General features: G+C 42.9%; 1 protein-coding gene across 4 annotated transcripts; it reads left to right on the top strand.

Annotated features, from left to right (window-relative positions):
• Positions 1-2,994: 2,994 nt before the first annotated feature.
• Positions 2,995-15,512, top strand: ADIPOQ (adiponectin, C1Q and collagen domain containing). Of its 4 annotated transcripts, none has more exons than XM_045903187.3 (5): positions 3,060-3,152; positions 6,980-7,039; positions 7,690-7,785; positions 11,972-12,193; positions 13,110-15,512. In XM_045903187.3, exons 4-5 carry the CDS (start codon positions 11,980-11,982, stop codon positions 13,628-13,630), a joined length of 735 nt encoding a protein of 244 aa, XP_045759143.1. In that variant the 5' UTR covers positions 3,060-3,152; positions 6,980-7,039; positions 7,690-7,785; positions 11,972-11,979; the 3' UTR covers positions 13,631-15,512. The 4 variants fall into 4 exon arrangements, with proteins under 4 accessions (XP_045759142.1, XP_045759143.1, XP_045759145.1 ...); XM_045903189.3 differs by having other exon boundaries at positions 3,087-3,152; positions 7,719-7,785; XM_045903186.3 differs by lacking the exons at positions 6,980-7,039; positions 7,690-7,785 and having other exon boundaries at positions 2,995-3,152.
• The last annotated feature ends 5,370 nt before the right edge of the window (positions 15,513-20,882 follow it).

The following is a 20,882-nucleotide window of genomic DNA, read 5'->3' as shown; positions in this document are numbered from 1 at the left end:
AGTTTTACCCCCTTTTTCGGCTATTAGCTTTGTTTCCTTGGGTGTAAATTCTTCTATTTGTTGAAACTGTGGTCAGATTATGTCTGTTGGTACTTAGCCCCGTATCCATTTTTAAATAATCCCCTTTATTCCTGAAGCTGTGGGTCTGAAATGACAGATCCTAGACTCCCTTGCTGAAAGGGCTCCAGTGAGATTCTGCAGAGGGGAGACAGTTGTGTAAGATCAAAAGGGGTAAAGAGAGAAGCTACTGTGTTTCTGGCCACGTCCCTGGCAGTGTCAGCGGCCCTGGCTGCTCTTTGGTACAGTCGTGGAGCCTCTAGCAGGGACAGACACCGAGTGTAGGCTTACAGGCTATGACCCAGTGACAGAGGCCTTTTCCTGATCTCTGGGCAACACCATCTCCTTTCCTTTGCTTCTCCAGCATTTCCAAAATTATTGTGGGAAATTCTTCAACTCAAACAGTATTGGATAGCAGGGATGGTCCCAGGACAGAGGTTCTCAAAGATATGAATCTAGGATTGCTTATCAGAACTGGGCTCCTTGCCAATGGAAGCGCATTACTAGTAGTCCAAAGCATGAGTGGCAAAACAGATACTTAAATTAGTATTTGAGGTTGCCTTGGATGAAGTGCAATTATAGCCAACTCTTTTTCCTTTTATAGCCAAGAGGCTTTCCTTTCTTGCCATTTGTAGGGATTTGGGGATGGAGCAGAAGGCTGCAGGGTGTGCTTGCTCTGCCGTCTTGCTCCAATATTCTGGATTATTTTTCAAAATCTAGTGATTATGTTACATTATTTCAATTAAGATTATGTTTTAAAAATCACAACTAAGCAAAAATATATGGCGATATTTAGCCACACTTATGGGAAACTTAGTCATGTGGCCTGCTGTTTTAATATCCCCATTCACCAGCTGACAGGGGACTGAACTGCAGCCTTCATACCCCGGAGGAAATGATCACATTTATTTGATTATTTCACTCTAGGTAGTAACAGTTCTGTCCTGGGAAAAAAGACGAGCCTCAAGGCACTCCTGGCTGAATGCTTTTCAGTTACACTCTCTAAGCCAGTATGCCAAGGAATTGCCTCTTTCCACACGGTGACCTTTGTGGCAGATGGCAGATTTCCCTGAGGTCTCAAAATGACAGGCTTTCACAATGTCACTGGCTGACAACCAGACCCAGCCCAGTCTTGGTGTGTTATGGGGGCTAAAGTCATTCCACCTTGTGCAACAGTTAAAGCTTGCTGTAACCAGCAGTGTTCCCATAAAGTCGGGAGAAAATACTTTTTTTTTTTTTTTTTTTTGCCAACCACAAAGCTACGCTGGAGTGCAAATGTGAATCCTCGGGTCTCCCAGTCCATCAGGAGAAGTAAGAGACATGAGGTATTAGAAAGCATACTAGTTTTGTAGTCAGATCTGGGTTCAAATCTTAGATCTGTACTTTGGACAAGCCACTTAACCTCACTGAACTCCAGATGCTTTATTTGTAAAATACAAGACAGCCATAGCTAAAGAACATTTTTTATTGCCCAACTTGTACCAGATCATATTCTAGGGGCCAGGGGATACAACGCAGACAGGCAAAGCACCTATTCTCATGAAGTCCCCATCGTAGTAAGGAGAGACCGATAGTAACACAAACCAAAAGTAAATAAGAAAATGCCACAATAAAAACAACACAGTGATGTAAGCTGATTGAAAGTAGCTGTAGTTTCTCTGTGTTTTCTCTTTGGTCCAACCTACCTGGTAAACTGTATTAAACCTTGTTTTCCCTGGCCCCTTATCTAAGCCAGTGGGCCCTTGGAAAGGGATTCATGACTCCAATCTCAAAGGCCTAATGTGACTTCTCCAGAAAATGTGCATATCACCCGAAGGCCAAGGCCTTATATCAGACTTTTACTTTACTTTGCTGTGGACTTTTAGGCTCTGTGTGGCCAGCAGAGGTGATATTTGGGGGCAGGCATATACTTGCCCGGCCTCTGTCTGAGAACATTTTGTTTCTGAACTTCTTATAGAAGCTATTGCTGGGATCTTGAGCCCTTGCTGGGGTCATGATTTAATGCCTCAGAATTTGTGGCTTGCAGGAACTAGCTCTGATCTTGAGTTTCAAAAACAAAACATGGGTTTGCCAAGAAAGAATACAAGGTGATGAAAGTTGCCATTTCAAGCCTCAGCCTTCTAGGAACACCTATATGGGTGGCAGCCGCCGGTCCTCCAGGTTGCTCCCAGCACAGAGCTGGGCTCCCCAATAGATAGAGTAGGCAATATGCTTAAGGGTCTGGCAAAATGAGGGCTCACATACCCACAAAAAGTTAGCTTTTAAAGCCTTATTTGGAAGTTTAGAATCAGAAAATCTTGAGAGATGGTATTCTAATATCACATTTTATGGAAGTTTTCTGTTATGTCGAATTTGAATTACATAGTGTTGGGAGCTCCATAACTTTTTGGAGTGCAGGGCCTCTAAAGGTCTTACTCTGGCTCGGCCCCACGCCACCCCAGGAGCTTCCTTTTGCCTCGGTTCTCAGAATTAACACACAAAGTCTTCCTCAAATTTGGGGTCTAGGCCAGAGCGGAGGATGTGTTCTATTTCTTGTTTTATTGCTGCCCCTCTGACTATTCCCCCTTCTGAAGTGCTCTGTCTGCACCACACTATCTTACACTTGGTCATGCACAGTGAGCAGGAGCGTGATGGTGGTGGTGGTGCTGATCGGTGTCACTGACTTATTACGGCAAATCTATGGGAAAGGGGGGTCTCCTGGACCACTAGACAATTCATTTTATAGGAGGAAGCTTCTCCCTCAGATGCAGAGATGGCTTGTTTTCCTTTTTCTGGACTTCACCCTTGCCCCATCTTCTCTTGTTGTTGTAGGAAGCAAACGTAAGAGCCAAGAGAATGTGAGTGCTGTGACTGAGGATCCACTTGGCTTCCCAAGCCTAATGGGGGTCATAGCAGGTTCCCCAGAGTGGAGACCTGAAGCAGTTGCCAGGGGCAAGGTGCCCACCCACTGGCCTCTGGCCCTCACAGGGTTGGCCAATGGGAAGGGACAACTGTGGGGTGGGGACTGCCTGCCCCCTTGAGTACCAGGCTGCAGAGGCTGGATCATCTCATTTCCATCCTGACTGCAGTTTGTGGGTCTGATTCTACACCTGAGGGTAAGAACAAGTCGATTACAGTTCCAGGCTGGAGGTGGGGGTGGCTGCCTTGCAATGGAGCTTCTGGCTTGGGTTTGCCCAGGCTCTCTTGTCATAGCAGGGTACAGATGGGTACAGGCAAAACTCTGGCCAGGGCAACACTGGGGGAGGCAGACAGGCCTTGGGCTTCTTCCTTGATTCTCCCACAGCTCAAAGAGAAAAAGAGCTGTTTCTCTGATCAAAATGGCTGGGGCCATCTTGAATTTTGACCAATTCACTCTGTGGCAAGATGCCTACCCAGAGAAAAGGTTGGGATCAATGATAAGAGAGGGATGGCCCAGTGATAGAGTTCAATTAAATAAGAAGAGAAGGAAATAATTCACTTCTCAGCTTGACCAGGTAGGCAAAGAAAAAAACAGATGGAAAGGCAGCTTGGGGAAAGCCTGAGCTCTGACCTCGGGCTGAGTCTGGAACCCAGCTCCACCAGTTGATTCTTCTCAGCAAATACTGATTGAGCAGATTCTATAAGGCCAGACACTGGGTAGAGTTAGTGAGATAGAAAGACGAGTGAGACATAATCGTTGTCTGGATTTGAGGGAATCTGTAAATATGGGGCTATCCACACAGATGTGGGGATATTTCACAGGATGATTGAGACATTCAAATGAGATAAAGTGAGCTTGGGATATACTGAAAACTTAGGGAAATCTTATTTTTAGATGACATTTTCTGACAGAAACCAGTGGGTCTGCCTGGCCTTTGCCAAGCCCAATCCTGTTCACACCAGGGAGTGCTACGCCTGAGGCATCTGGTTGTTTTCAGTGTAGAGGCAGAGGTCAGAGTGGGAAGGATTTTAGAGATCAGTCCAGCCCTCCTGTGTCAGTGGATGTGGGTTCCTGGTCTGGAGAGGTTCTGGTTTCAGATCAAGCTTCATAGGGATGCAGCTACCTCACTCCTGGTGACTCCCTCTATTAGCGGTAAGGTGGGGTCCTCCGGATAAGGTGGGGAAGCAGGGCAGCCCTTTATGCTGGTAGAATATGCCCAAAGGAGCATGAGGGTGTCAGCTTTGTTCTTGAAGCAGAGAAGTAGAAGCAGCTTAACTGGTAGTCCTTGCTGCCTCCCTCCCTTAGTTCTTAAGGAGTTGTAAAGAGAGACACAGGACTTGCTTCTTGTCCTTTCTAAGGTGGTTGTGGGGAAAATTTCCACTGACTCCTTGTCAAAACAGGAGATTGGTGGTCCCATTTGGCTGAGGTCAGCAGGTAGTAGCTTTGGAGAGTAGAAGTTTTCAATCAGGAATTTTTTCACATGAAGAGAGAATGATCCCAAAAATGTGGATTGGAGGGATGTTCTGCTTTACTAGTTCCTTGAGAATCTATGCAGGTGTGTGTATGTGCATGCATGTGTGTGTGTGTGTGTGTGTGTGTGTGTTGGGTGTGGGGATGCTGACAGCTCTCCTAGGGTTGAGTGAAAGTTTTCAGGTAATCCTCCTGGGAGCCGGACAGAATTGAGTTGATTCCTGATTCTGTCATTCATCATTAGGTTGTACCATGTGAAATTGCTAATATTCTACCATTTTTAACCTTTAAAAATGGCAATTTCATAGAACCCACAAGAGTGGCATGATCTTTTTTTTTTTTTTTTCCCCTTCCCAGCTGCTCAGCACTTCTACTGAGAGTTGCATGATCTTAAGCCAGCATCTTGGTCTCTTCAAGTCTTAGATTCTTCCCTATAGCGGAATCAAGAGCAGGGCTATGGGGGAGGTTACATGAAATAACATTTGAAAGTACCTTATGCAATTTCTACTCCAACGTACCCTTGCTAATTTCAAAATGTTCTCACGTCCCTCATCTTATGTGATCGTATTTAGCAGATTAGGAAGTTGACTATGAGAAGGCTTTTTAGAGGCTGTGTAACATGATCCAAGCTTACTGGTTTGGAAGTAGAACAACCAAGCCTCAGGGGTCATGTCCTTAATCTCTCACTTTCCCCATCTCTAAAGTTGGGATTGTTTTCCTTGCTTCATGGAGTTCTCATAAAGATTAAAATAAATAATAGATAAAATAAATAATGGGTAAAAGCTCCTAGTATGGGAGCTGGCCTCTATGAGGATCTAATAAATGCATCCTTTCCTTCTCCTTAACTTTCCATTTGTAAAAGCAGGACAGGGGTGACATGATTTCGGGGGTCCATTCTGGCTCTCAGGGACTTAGTGATCTGTGCTTTAAGTGCCCTCTCCCGCTGGAAGACTTGGCACCAGATTTGGTGACTTTCCCCCGCCTAATGCTCTGTTTCCTGCCAGTCCCAAAGGAGACCTCATCCTGCATTTCACAAGATTCTGCTGTTGTTACTGAAATCCCAGCAGGTCAAAGTGGAATTTCTTATATATTTTAACATATGAAAATGAGAGATCATAATACGGCCCTTTAGGATCCAGAGAACATGGTGGCCATCCCCTCATAGTTAGTGAATAATGCCTATATACTGTGTGCCAGGAAAGCCGGTGCAGTAGAAAGAACTTGGGCTTTGGATTTTAAATTACACCCCTGCACTCTTTTCCTTGTTATGCATGGGCAGAAGTTACTAATCCTCTCTGGTCCTGGGATTTCTCTTGCGGGAGTTGAGTGGTAGGGGTGAAATGAGATGAAAGGGTAAGTGAATGTACAGTGGAGGTCTGTAGCAGGTGGTCCATAAATATTTACTAGTTTTCCTTCTCTTCACTGATATATGTGGAAGTTTATAAAATACTTCATACTTTTAGTCAATTGATTCTCACAATAAGTTTGTGAAATAGGCTAGGTAAGGATTAATAGCATTAATAATCACATTTGCAGGCAAAGAGCAGGAGATCTGGGAAATGAGGTGGAGGAACGTAAATCACCCAGCGTGTTCATGGTGGAGCCTAGACTAGAAGCCAGGGCACATGCATCATAATCTGGAGGGCTTCTCAAGCTATTTTCACTTATGTCCCCCATCCCATGCAGTGTAATATGAAAAGGCAGATGTGTGATCCTGATGCTTTTTTTTTTTCCTCCTCTGAACTATGCCTAAGAGTGCATAGTTTTGGGCTTTGGAAGACCAGAATTTTATTGTCCAGCTCCCCTACATTTAAAAGCTCTAGGATTGGGCACCTGGGTGGCTCAGTCGGTTAAGTGTCTGCCTTCGGCTCAGGTCATGATCCCAGGGCCCTGGGATTGAGTCCCTAGTCCGGCTTCCGGCTCAGCGGGGAGTCTGCTTCTCCCTCTGCCCCTCCCCTTGCTCATTCTCTCTCTCTCTCTTTCTATCCCTCGCAAAAATAAATAAATAAAAATCTTAAAAAAAATAAAGCTCTAGGATCTCGGACAGGTCACATAACTTTCCTGAAATTCACTTTCCTCCTCTCTAAAGTGGGTACAGGCAGAGCTAACATTTATTAAGCACTGACATGTGCCATGCACTGTTCTAAGTATTTTAAATGGATTATGTCACTTAATCCTCCAACAAATATATGACTGACACATGTTACAGGTAAGAACAAATTATTCTCACCCAAGCACTAAGATCACAGAGCACATGACCCTGTTCTACTTCACACTGTCTCTCAAAATGGTTGTGAGGATTAAATGAAACATTAAGTGAGGTAAGGACTTTACAAATGGGTTCGGCAAAAACAGAATTATGGGTGGAACTTGGGGTTTAGCTTCATTTCCATGTAAAAGTTTTCTTCATAGGCACCATTGAGTCTTCGATTACAGTTTCATTTAATAATGTTTTCCCCTGTAGAAATAGAAGTCTTTCCAAATCAAAGTGTAACAATTACCCTCTCTAAACAAAGAGCACAAATAATTTTGGAATACTTTTTTTTTTGAAAGTGGCACCTCTGCACTGACCTTCAGCTGTTATCCGTTGCTGATCTTTCCACCCAGAACTAGGTAGGAGACAACTTTCTTCTGCAATCAGAATCTGTTGTTAGCATCAGAAACTTCCGAGGATCATGTACCCATCTTCCCCCGACCCCTCATCTCAGTACGTCCACCCCATGCCACTGTCATGGAACCCAGACTCATTGTCCCTGTCAGGGGAGAAATCCATCCATAATACTGAAGTGTTGAGGACAGAATGCCTTCCCTTGGGCTAGGAGAAGAGAATCTTGACTTTTAAAAGAGGAGGAGGAACCATAGAACTCCAGAGACCTTCTGACTTCACACTCTCCCCAACAGTTTGGAGAAAGCCCCCAATCTCCTTCTATCTTTGGGTCCCTCTGTAGTTGCCCCCACCAATTCTCATGTTCTGGACTCTCTCTTCCTATCTCCCTGTGGAAAAGAGCACAGCCTCATAGATTCTGCCCTCCTCATTTTGGGAGAAAGCAAGCACACAACCTCTCAGAGGTCTTCTCAGGACTTGTAAAGCTAACCCTAGAAGGAGAAAGTAGGAAGGTGACAAACACTGAGAAACTTTGAATGCATAGGAAGTCTTAAAAGCTCCAGAACAAGTATTCTTCCTAAATACAAAAGGGGCTTGGCTGGTCTCTCCTCCTTGGCTTCTAATCTAACTCACCTCTTTCTTCTTATTTTGGAACAAGCCAAGCCCTATGCTGTGTCTCATTTCCAGCCCCTGTTGACTTCACCCTCCTGAGCCATTGAAATCCAGTAGAGGGCGACAAAGGTACACGTAGATGGTAAGAGGCGCCTTGGCTAGAGATTCACCACCACCAAGGGGCTGTATCTGTTGCTCTGTGGTCTGTCTCTCTGCCCCTCCTTCTATCAGCCTAGCTCATTCTCAATTCTCACTTTACTTAGATCATATTTTTTTTTAAAGATTTTATTTATTTATCTGACAGAGAGAGACACAGCGAGAGAAGGAACACAAGCAGGGGGAGTGGGAGAGGGAAAGGAAGGCTTCCAGCTCAGCAGGGAGCCCGATGCAGGGCTGGATCTCAGGCCGCTGGGATCATGACCTGAGCGGAAGGCAGACACTTAACGACTGAGCCACCCAGGGGCCCCTTACTTAGATCATATTAAAACTTGGTATTTACTAAATGATGCAGCAGCTCAATAGAGAGAGGACATGTTAACTAAAGGTGTCTTTAAGCAGCTAGAGAAATCATTTGAGTATTTTAGATCACAGTTTACACCAAAACAAAATATTGAAGATGAATTAAAGAGTGAAATGTAAAATATATCAAACAATAGAAGACAATAAAATAGAATATTTACCAAGACCTAGAAGGGCTAAGAACTGTTTAAAACTTAGAAGCAAAGAAAAATACCAACAGAGTTGACTATAAAAACTAAAACTTCTGTCACTTAAAAATCAGGGTAAACAGGGGTACTTGGGTGGCTCAGTGGGTTAAGCATCTGCCTTTGGCTGGGGTCATGATCCCAGGGTCCGGGGATTGAGGAATCGAATCCCTGCTCAGCGGGGAGTCTGCTTCTGTCCCTCCCTCTGCCCCTCTCCCCATCTCCCTGCTTGTGCTCTCGCTCTCTTTCTCATAAATAAAGAAAAAATATATATATATATATTTGTAAAGATTTTATTTATTTACCTGACAGAGAGAGACACAGCGAGAAAGGGAACACAAGCAGGGGGACTGGGAGAGGGAGAAGCAGGCTTCCCGCGGAACAGGGACCCCGATGTGGGGCTCCATCCCAGCACCCTGGGATCGTGACCTGAGCTGAAGGCAGACGCTTAACGACTGAGCCGCCCAGGCGCCCCTAAAAAAATATTTTTTAAAAAATCAGGGTAAACAAAGGAATAATCTACAGAATAATTACCAGAGAAAATAATCATGGCGTATATGATAAAGTGTCCGTATAAAGAGCTCACACAAATTGATTCAAAAGCACATTGTATCCCTAATAAATTTTAAGTGACAAAAACACTAATGGATGTATCATGAATGAAGAAATTAAGTTAGGAAATAGGCCTTTAATAAAATGTACAACTCACTATTGATCAAAGTAGCAAGGTGCCATTTCTTTTGTTCACTAAACTAACAACAGCCAAAATAGGTATTTTTAATTTTGCTGGTGAGAGTAGCTAATAGGGTCTTTTACACACACTAACACACTACCTAGTAACAGTGTAACAAACTACAGTTTGGAAATACATATCAAGAACCTTAAAAATGGGGGTGCCTGGGTGGCTCAGTCGTTAAGTGTCTGCCTTTGGCTCAGGTCATGGTCCCAGGGTTCTGGGATCGAGCCCCGCATTGGGCTCCCTGCTCAGCGGGAAGCTTGCTTCTCCCTCTCCTACTCCCCCTGCTTGTGTTCCCTCTCTTGCTGTCTCTTTCTCTGTCAAATAAGTTAAAAAAAATATTTTTTTTTAAAAAAAGAACCTTAAAAATGTTCATACATTTGGCCCAGTAATTTTACTTCTGGGAATACGCCATTACAGAATATCAGTTGGGAAGCTATATGACCAAGGATATTAGCTATGGATTTTTTAAAAAAGATTTTCCTTATTTATTTGACAGAGAGAGAGAGAGAGAGAACACAAGCATGGGGAGTGGGAGAGGGAGAAGCAGGCTCCCCGCCGAGCAGGGAGCCTGATGCCGGGCTCGAACCCAGGACCCTGGGATCGTGACCTGAGCAGAAGGCAGATGCTTAATGACTGAGCCACCCAGGCGCCCCTAAAGTTGTATTTTTTTTTTAAAGATTTTTTATTTGAGAGAGAGCAGGCACGAACGCATGAGTGGGATGAGGGGCAGAGGGAGAAGCAGACTCCCTGCTGAGCAGGGAGCCTAATGTGGGGCTTGATCCCTGGACTCCGGGATCATGACCTGAGCTGAAGGCAGCCGCTTAACCGACTGAGCCACCCAGGCATCCCTTAGTTATGGCTTTTAAAATAATACTTTAAAGTGGAAGAAAGCTAAAATTTCAACAAAATAGAAATGGTTAAGTATATTTTGACTATATCCACTTGATGAACTAGCACACACACATTTAAAATACTGATTATGAGAATTAGAAAGTGACAAGGCAAAAATAGGGGAATAAAATTTCTATGCAAAGTGTGTTTTTCATTATGTTTAAAAGTAAGCAGAGAAAGCCTTGAGACTGGGGATCCTTTTGTTTCCTATAGTTTCCAAAGTGCTTATGTTACTAATTTTATTGAATACATGTGTGTGTATGTGTATGTATATCTATATCTACATCTATATATATATGAAAGATGAACGTATATGAATGAATGAATGAATGATGAGTTGGTTGTGTCCCATTGAGAGGGCACTATAGAGCCCAGGTGATGGGGCATAGAGGTGGGATTCTAGACACCACGCACATTTTGGGGGTAAAATTGCCAATCAGAGGCTTTCCCGCATCCCTCACAGAGGAGCTGTCTCCTGAAGCCAAACCCAGTTCTAGAGACTTTGCATAACTCTTGAGAGACAAGCAGACTGATGAAAAATAGTGAGTCTTTGGAGTAAAAAAAATACACATGGACTGTGTTTAACTCAGAATCAGGTTCATGGGATTAAGCACCTTTCAAAGCCCACAGAAGGTCTTAGTGATGCCTGTGATCCCGGATCCTAGGACCTATTCCCCTTTCTGTGGTGTTTTCTCTCAACTCCCTGGTGAGAGAGAGTTGGGGAGGCTAAGATTCTGGCTATCAAGAGGTGGGGGACTAAGATCACCCTAATATCAGAGGCAGAAGCTGGGAGGGGACCAGTATATATATTTTATGTCCCCGCCCACCTGTGTCAATTGAGCTTTATTGCTGGGGCTCCCAGAATACATATTTCCAATATCCTCCCCTCTCCAGCCTTCTTTCCCTCTTCCTCGCTCCTTTTCTTCCTCCCTCCCTCCTTCCCTCCTCTCTCTGGCTCTCTTGCTCTTTCTTTTCTCCCTTAGAAAGATATTTATTTTGTCCCTAGTTTGTGCTGGTAGTATGTTAGGCTTTGCCCCCTGGTACTTGTAGTTTAAGGGGGGAAAGGAATGAAGAAATCAGGAATTACAGGATACTGCAGGAAGTGCGACGCTGGAGGTAAGCGAGGGCACTGGGGGTGTGCAGAGGAGGAACCAAGAACTCAGATTGGAGAGGGAGGACTTGCTGAGAGAAGACACCCCAACTCGGTCCTGAAGGCTGTGGAGGGATCAGGCAGGTGAGGAGGTGTAGTGAAGGGTAGCCCAGGCAAAGTGTCAGCAGTCCTGCTGTCCTACTGTCCAGCAGTCCTCATCCTGATGAGAGAGTGTGTCTCTGGTTGTCTGATTAACGTAGGGAAAGGCTGTGTGCATGTGCGTGTGCTTTGTGTAACTGTGTGTATATGTGTGTGCATTCATATGTATGCATGCACGTGTGTACGTGTGTGCGCACATGTGTAATAGACCAAATGGTCTAACGTGTGATCCAAGAGATGGGGAGAAGAAAAAAGAGAATGAGAGAGAGAGAGAGAGGAGGAATAAACAAAGAAATGAGGGAGGGAAGTAGAGAAGAAAAAGGAAGGAGCCTGAGAGAGAGAGAGAGAAGTTGGTTAGAGTTGAAGGGGATGATCTGAGTCGTCATCCTTGGAAAACTCAAGGGAGAGATTCTTGACAAATGGACTCTCGGTATTTGGCCCAAGGAGCCTGGTCCTGTGCTCAGATATGAGGCAGTTGGAAGAGTGTTGTCCTGCCCTCACCAAAATCACAATCTGTTGACGAAAGGAGATTACACACAAAGAATAATGCTAAGTATTGCAAATTTCAGGGCAGAAAGAGATCAAGGTGGGTGGAAATAGACAAGTCTTCTGGAAGATGTGAGTGTCGAGAGAGCAGATCTCAGAAGGGGACTCTGTGGAGGTGGCCCGAGTCCTGTGTAGGTCCAGATGGAGTGTGTTGCGTGGTGTGTGCTTTCGTGGCTGACAATGTGGATCTGGGTTCCAGGGCTCAGGATGCTGTTGCTACGAGCTGTTCTACTGCTACTAGTCCTGCCCACTCATGGCCAGGACTCCGTGACAGAAGAGCCTGGAGGCCTGCTTCCTCTGGCCAAGGGGGCCTGCACAGGTTGGTTGGCAGGCATCCCAGGGCATCCTGGCCACAATGGGACCCCAGGCCGTGACGGCAGAGATGGAACCCCTGGCGAAAAGGGTGAGAAAGGAGATCCAGGTAAGAACAAGGTTTTTGGCTTCCTCCATCATAGACTTCTCCTGGGTAGAGGAGAGCTTCTGGAACTATCCAAAGGCATTAGCTATTGACAAAGGCCAAGACAAAGGGAGGAAGCAATTTTTCTTTTTTGTGATCCATAAGCAACCCAAAGTGAATTTTGGGTTGGCCTTCTGGTCATGAGAATAGGTCGTACCTGTAAAACCAGTACCCTCGACTCTGCTCTATCAACATCATGGTCCCTGTACCCTTTCCCATCCCCGCCTCATCCGTCACTCTTCCCAATCTCTTCACATTGTTTCCCTTCATTTTCACTTAACTCCCATTCTGCCCAGTGGCATTTACACTCAACGCACCCTCGTAGCTCACAGTCTTGCTCCTGGGGAACTCTTGGTGTAGGTAAGAAGATAAGTCTAAAGCACAAGGCTGTTAAGGATTACTACAAGAAAGTCGATTCCAAATATGCTTAACTGAATGTGGACAAATGCCCAACGTATGGAACAGAGAGAAAATGCTCTCAATGAAGATCTAGATTAGCAATGAAGGCTTTAAGGAGGAGGCAGGGCTTGAGTCAGGCCTTGAAGTATGGGTAGACAGAATAAAGGAGGGAGGGCATTCTGGCCAGAGGGGATAGAAGAGCAAAAGTAGGGTTGGTTGAGTCAGCATATAAAGGGTTGGCAAGGTGGAGGGTCTATGATGGAGACCTTTAGGAAATAAGGTTGGAGATGAATTTATGGAAGTCCGCTGGGGGGTGGAGCAGGAGAAGGTATAACTCACCTCTTTGGGAGCTCCCTTTGGTTCCTTGCTCCATAAGTCAGGCAGGTTGTGGGTAAGGTCCATAGGGACAGTGTTTTAGGTTAGAACTAACCTAGGCAGTAGTTCTGTTCCTTATGGTCACTGAGGTCTTGTCATTCTATAGGTCTTGTTGGTCCTAAGGGTGACACTGGTGAAACCGGAGTAACTGGGGTTGAAGGTCCCCGAGGCTTTCCAGGAATCCCGGGCAGGAAAGGAGAACCTGGAGAAAGTGCCTATGTACATCGGTCAGCATTCAGTGTGGGATTGGAGAGCCGGGTCACTGTCCCCAATGTTCCCATTCGCTTTACCAAAATCTTCTACAATCTGCAAAACCACTATGATGGCACCACTGGAAAATTCCACTGCAACATTCCTGGGCTGTACTACTTCTCCTACCACATTACAGTCTACTTGAAGGATGTCAAGGTCAGCCTCTACAAGAAGGACAAAGCTATACTCTTCACCTATGACCAGTACCAGGAGAAGAATGTGGACCAGGCCTCTGGCTCTGTGCTCCTCCATCTCGAAGTGGGCGACCAAGTCTGGCTCCAGGTGTATGGGGATGGGAACTCTTATGGGCTCTACGCAGATAATGTCCATGACTCTACCTTTACAGGCTTCCTTCTCTACCATGATACCAACTGATCACAACTAACTTAGAGACTCCTCCAGCCCAAACAACCCAAAAGTGAAAGAACAGTCCATGGGTTTTCAGTGGAGTTAAGAGATTAATTTTGTTATCCAGTTGGAGGGCTCTGAACATTATTCATTCATTTACTCATTCATTCATCAAGTACCTTTTCAAAAAAATCATATACTATGTTCCTTGTCCTGAAGAAGACATGGTCCCTGGCCTCAAGAGTTTGTTATGTAGTAGCAATGAAAGGTTAATAATATTTCTGGGGGTGATTCACATATATGGTGAGATATCAAACTACCAGAAAGTATTTGACAGTGCTATTCTGTGTCCACTGTTTTTCCTCATGTTCATGCCAATCCTGGGAGGTACATAGGAAAGATATTATTCTCCTCATTTTATGCTTGGGTCCTGAGCCTGAGAGAGTTAAATGAATGCCTAAGCTCACACGGGTATTAAGTGGCAGAGTTCGAAGGCAAACCCAGGTCTGTAGACCTTCTCCCCTAGGCCCTGCCCTTTGTTTAGGAGTACATGGCCTCTTGTGAGTGTTGGTAGGGGTCTATCACCCAGCTCACCTGAGGGCCTCTGAGTGGTCTTCATGGTGAGTTAAGCCTTTCCCCTGTAGAGGTCCCTCAGAGGTGATTCTATGACTAGGTCCCATCCCTGCTGGACCACTAATTACTCTGTACTTCTTCTCTGTCTTTCTTTATGCTCTTCTCTCCAGCTCAAAAAGCTACCTTCACCTCCACATGGTGAAATCCTCCCTGTTCCTCAAAACCACCTAGTCAGGAAGCTTCTCTGATGTGATAGCTCTCTCTTGCAAACCTTCCTCACACACTCTTCCCCTGTGCCCCTCTATGTATTACTCTGGATGAGAATCCTGGGTATGAAAGACATCCTTCTCCCAGGCCAGAGACAACTGCCTGGAAAGGACTGTGCTTCCTTCACCTCTGAGTCCCTTTGCAGGTCCTTGATAAATGCCTCATGAAGACCAGTCTCCTGAATCTCATCTCTACCCAGGATTAACTCCAGTTCAGTCTCTTCATATAACTAATCCTTATCTACAGAAACATTTTCATTTTAGGAACTCTCTGAATTTAAGCACCTAATCCTTGTTACACTGGATAGTTTGAATCTTTTCCACTGAGGTTTGGGATGACTGTTCTTTCCAGAATACTTAAAGAATTTTCCCTGAAGAAGGTAGCTTGAGCCTGCTATGCAAAACCTACAAAGGAATTTGGAAACCATTCTTTCCTTGAGTACCGACAGGGTCTGGAAAGACCTGGGCCTTCTGAATCTATCCTTGTTCTTTAAGAATTAAAAGAAGAAGAAGAAGAGGAAGAGGAAGAGGAGGAAGAAGAAGAAGAAGAAGAAGAAGAAGAAGAAGAAGAAGAAGAAGAAGAAGAAGAAGAAGAAGAAGAAGAAGAAGAAGAAGAAGAAGGAGAAGAAGAAGGAGAAAAATACTATCTGAGATGATGGATATATGAACTAGCTTGATTGCGGTGATTATTTCACCATGTTTATCTACAGCAAACCAGCACATTGTACATGTAAATATATACAATTTTTAGTTGTCAAACATTTCTAACAAAAAATAAAGAAGTATAGGTGGTTGATGATGGTAAATATCCTCCCAGGAGACAATAGCTTGAGTAACGCTTTTCAAAGTTTTTAGCAAAAGCAGAATTAATAGCATTCTGTATAAACAGAAATGGGAAACTTTTTTCCTTTGCTCTCAGTTTTAAATTCTGAATTATTCCCTTTTGTGTATTGCTCATCATTAAGTGATTATTATTTCTACATACTAAGCTTCGTCTTTTACAGTGTTTGCACATCATCATTTTCTACAAGTAAAGATATTGTTCAGCATTAAAAGTAGAAGCACTTGAATCACATGCCTTTTGTTTTCATTTTTTGGAGAAAGACATAGGGTTTAGAGAGGGTTGAAGGGATAAATTGCATGTTGGGACTCTATGTTATGAATGACAGAAAACCCAACTCTCACTTGAGAGGAAAAAAAAAAAAAGAATTCCCTTGCATGATGGAAACTACCAGAGCAGCTATTCTGTCATTAGGTAAGGCTTGAACCAGAGGCTCAAGGGATATCAAAGACCCTTTTTCTATCTGTCCTTCCAGCAGTGTAGGCTTAACACTCAGGCTCTATACAGTATACTGCTAGGCTTTTCCTCACGATATCAAATAGACTGACTGGCAGCCTGCCAGCTCTGGTATCCTCCCACCATATCATCTGGCTAAAGAGACATCCTCTTTTCCGGTGGTTCCCATGGAGGAGAGTGGAAGTTCTCTTTTCCAGAAGCCCCAGCAAGTATATCCTTGCATCTCACTGGTTCTCACTAGGTTGTATGCCCATCTCTGACCAATTACTTCCGTCAGGAGGATGGACTATACTTACTGACTAAAGTTGATTATGGCTCAAGCTGGAGAAAGGATATTTTCTCTAATTCAAAACACAGTTACCAGAAGTGGGAGAGTGGATGACGAATGTGAAAACACCTGTCCACCATGAACTCTTAGTGTTATGTTTGAATTTTCTTAGGTTTCTCAGAAAGATATTGCTGAAGATTACTGTTGGTTTTCTCTAAAATTTCAACAAGTAGTGGACATCTGGTCATGCTCGCAGCCCACATCTGGGTAGGGTGGGATCTTCACAGCACTGGACTGGACATGGGGTCACTCTCACTTTAAGCTCTCTGGAGCAGGGCCAATTCTTTGTGGAAACAGAGAGAGCAAATCTGCACAGCCCCTCCTGAGAGGAACTGTGGCCAAGATTTTAGGAGTAAGGGTCCCATGATATCTTCACGGTCCCATCATATCTTCAAATATAATTATGCATTTCTTTATTTCTCTTCAGTTCCGCCAGCTTTTGCTTCCTGTATTTTGGAGTTCTCCTGTTAAGTGCATTCTCATTTAATATTATGTCTTCTCAGTGAGTTTATTCTTTTATCATTATATAATGTCTTTCTTTACCTCCAGTGATTTGCCCTATTCTGAAGTCTACTTTGTCTGAAAGTAATATAGGCACTCCAGCTTTCTTTTGATTACTGTTTGCATGGTATATCTTTTCCCATCGTGTTGCTTTATCTCTATCTATAGAGTTGACTCTTGAACAGTGTGGGGTTTTGGGGCACCAACCATCCACATAGTCAAAAATCTGTGTATAACTTTTGACTCTCCAAAAACTTGTCTACTGTAGACCAAATGCCTTAATGACAACATAGTCAACTAACACGTACTTTGTATATGTATCATATGCTATTTTATTCTCTTTCCTAACTTTTTTATTACCTGAATATTTCATAGTATTTTATCTTAATTTATTTATTGAGTTTTTGGCTATGTCTTGGTATTTTTTAGTAGTTGCTCTAGGAATTACAATGTGTATACCTAACTTTTCACAGTATACTTAGAATTAATATTTTACCACTTCAAATAAGATACACATGCCTTATAATCAAATAGGGTTCTATGTCCTGATCCCTTTATGTTGTGGTTGGTGTGTATACTACATCTATATCCATTGAAACATTACAGACAATGTTATAATTTTGGCTTTCAACAGTCCTCCATATTTTGAAGAATTTAAGAGGTCTCAAATACCCTATTTATCTAGATATTCATCATTTCTTTTATTCTTTCTTCATTCCTAAAGTTCTTTTTCCCTCTGGTATAATTATCCCTCGACCCAAAAAACTTCCTTTGCCATTTCTCTTAGAGCCATTTCTTTTCTGTAAGTGATGAATTCTCTTAGTTTTCCCTCATCTGAGAATACCTTTATTCTGCCTACATTCTTGAAGGATATTTTTGCTGGCTACAGAATTCCGAGTTGACAGTTCTTTCCTTCCAGCACTTTCTATTTTTAAGTAATTTCCACACCCAACGTGGAGCTTGAACCTCAAGATCAAGAGTCACATGCTCTACCAACTGAGCCAGCCACACACACTTCCAGCACTTTTTATGATTATTTATTTATTTATTTTTCTTCTAGCACTTTAAAAATATTCTCTCATTGTCTTCAGGGCACCGAGGTTCCTGATAAGAAGTAGTAATAGCTTCCCTTGTGTGTAATTTATCATCTTTTGCTTCCAGGTGCTTTTAATGTGTTTGATTATCAAACAGTTTGATTATGATATATCTGGGTATGTTTTTTTTTTTTTTTTTAACTTAACCTGTTGGGATTCATTGAGCTTCTTGAAACTGTAAATAGATACCTTTCACCAAATATGGAATGTTTTCTGCCATTATTTCTTCAAATACATATTCTGACTCAATCTTTCTCTTTTTCTGAGATTCCAATGACGTGAATGTTAGATTGACAAGCACCTAAGGATACATTAATTCTTTTCAATCTTTTCCTTGCTGTTCTTCTTATTGTATAATTTCTCTCTCTCTCTCTTTCTTTTTTAAAGATTTTATTTATTTGACAGAGAGAGAAAGAGAGAGAGAGGAAGCAGGGGGAGGGGCAGAGGGAGAGGGAGAAGCAGGCTCCCCACCAAACAGGGAGCCTGATGTGGGGCTCGATCCCAGCACCCTGGGATCATAACCTGAGCCAAAGGCAGAGGCTTAACCAACTGAGCCACCCAGGTGCCCCTGTATAATTTCTCTTGACCTATCTTCAGGTTTTCTTTCCTCTGTCATCTCCATTCTGCTATTGACCACATCTGGTAGAACTGTGAATTTCAGATATTATAACTTCTAGTTTAAAATTTTCCATTTAGCTTAAAAAATTGTTTTTCTTTCTCTGCTAAGAACTTTATCCTCTTATTTATTTCAAGAATGTTCATCTTTACCTCATGGTTATAATGGGTGTTATAAAGTCTGTGTCTGGTAATTCCAACTGGGGTCATCTGTTGATTACCTTTTCTCTTGAGTACTGGTCAGATTTTTCTGGCTCTTTGTGCATTCAGTAATTCTGAATTGTATCCAGAACATTTTGAATATTATGTTAGGAGATTCTGGGTTCTGTTAAAATCTCTAGAGAATGTTGATTTTTTGTTTGCTTGTGTTAGCAAGTAATCAGTTGGCTTAGGTCCAAACTACAAGTTGTATCTCACCTTTTGTGGGTGGTGATTCCAATGTCAGCTCAGTTTTCAAATCTTTGCTATGGTATTTGGGTCAATCTGTCACATGCACAGCTCTGAATTTAGTCTGGGCCTTTGGTAGTTTAGTTCTTAAAGCCTTTGCTACACTTCTTTGGGTCTGCCATGCATGTGTACAATTGGTATATTTTAGATATTTGGTTTTTTGTATTTTGTCCATAAGTTTTGGTTGTAATCAGTGGGGAAGATAGACTGTTGCTGGCTCATTGCATCTTGGCTGGCACTGGACATCTTATGTACTGTGATACTCCTGAAGAAGGAAAAGGAGAAGGGATTGAGAGGTAGCAGGGACCCCAAGAAGGTACGTAATTTACCCTGAAGTTGATAGAGGTCAAAGAAAATAAGTCCAATCTTGAGATAGACCCTTGTTAAAGAGAGAACATGGAAGGTACCAAAAACTCCATGACCCAGGGAGGCTGGGGCCAAGTAAGGTCTTGATTGTAACCCCAAACTCTGAATTTTACTGTGCGTGGAGTGGTTGATGAGAATACATTACATTCTGTGCAGAGACTAAAGAAGTCAGCATGACCCCACCAACAGGGACCAAAGCAGAAATATTTACCTCCAAATTCAGAAATTTTATTCTATATACAGTGTTTTACTTAGGACTGTTTGAAAATATCCAGGATTTTAAGAATGTTTAGAAAGAACTAGATTTTTTCCTTTAATCTTTTAGTTTTTACTCAAGTATTTTACAGTAAATAAATACGATTTCGAATAAAATTCACTATGTAAAAACCACATTTTCCCAAAAGTAAGTGAAGCAAGATCTCTTCACTTTCTCATTTATGTGTGTTTCACAATATCAGTGTAAGTGGAATTCCTGGGCCAAGATTAAGGTTAATGTGCTGCTCAGTTTGTGGTTAAGGTTAGGGCTGTGACAGGTTAAGGGTCAGTGTGTGGTAGGGGCTAGGTGTCGTGGACACCTGCTGGCTGTTCTGCCATTTCTCCACTCAAGGTGGGCCACCCCCTGGCCCTTCACTTCAAGCAGTGAAGGTGATCCATTCTGTGGTCCATTCTGATCCCTTTCTCCTAGAGGCCATTGAATGGATAAGGGCAGGTGTTTAATCTAAGCCAGGCCAACCAGAGTGCCTCCAGGAATATAAATTTGGATGGATGCAAAACATGCAGATTCAAGACTCATAGGTGACCATCTTCTGTCATGCAGTCTAGAGAGAGAAAAGACTCACCTTGGAGAAAGAAACAGTCAGAGAGAAACAGAACTGAAAGTCGGAAGGAGGGAGGGAGGGAGAGGGGGGGAGAGAGAGAGAGAGAGAGAGAGAGAGCGAGAAATCTAGTTCCCAGAAGCTTTTTTGGTTCCATTCCTTCTTGACACTCAGTTATATCCCTGCCTATGAGTCCCATGAGACACCAGTTCCTAGATTTTTGTACAATTTCCTCTTTTAACTTAAGCTAGCTTGAGTTGATTTCTGTTATTTGCACCCAAAGAGTACAAGGGGTCAGGAATTACTCTGTGAATATGCTCAGGAACCAGGCTGAGATCTAGTTAGGAAGAATACTTAGTAACAGGGTAACAGAATTAAGGCACTAGACTGGAATTTAAAATAAATTTTTTTTTCAGAAAAAAAAAAAAGTCGTTAGGCCCCATGAAATCAAACCTAGAACTCCAATTTTATCTAGATTTATTTTATTTGCAATTAATTTCCTCACTGGCAAATCTCTTGTGGGCATAGACTTTCTATTTAATCTCTGAATTTTTATAGAGATCATTTATTCATTCAACACATATTTATTATCTATTATGTGCCAGGCACATAATAATTTTTAAAAAAGAGCAATGACAATAGTATAAATAATCATTTTGAGGTACCTGCTTGAAATGCATTTTTTTATTTAATTCTTGCAGCACTCTGTAAATTAAATATCATTGACCCAACTGTCACATGAGAAAATTGGTGCTTAGAGAAGCTAAGTTGTGGTTCAAAGCCACGACTAGTAAATTGCAGAGCCAGGATTTGTACTCAGAGCTGCCTAACTTCAAAGCTCACATTTGTAGAAAGAATGAACCCCAATCCCACCAGCCTTTCCTTCTTTCTAGTTTCAAGACATTTGGAGGACAGGGCATTTATACAACCTGTAGCTCTAACGTCAGCAATCCTGTAAATACTAATAGTGGAAAAAT

Source organism: Mirounga angustirostris, unplaced genomic scaffold, assembly GCF_029215605.1.
Source record: "Mirounga angustirostris isolate CCGP_5_RB_7025 unplaced genomic scaffold, mMirAng1.0.hap1 SCAF_1, whole genome shotgun sequence".
Taxonomy (NCBI): Eukaryota; Metazoa; Chordata; class Mammalia; order Carnivora; family Phocidae; genus Mirounga; species Mirounga angustirostris.
Note: the sequence above shows the minus strand (reverse complement) of the source record. Positions and strands in the feature narration are given on the sequence as shown.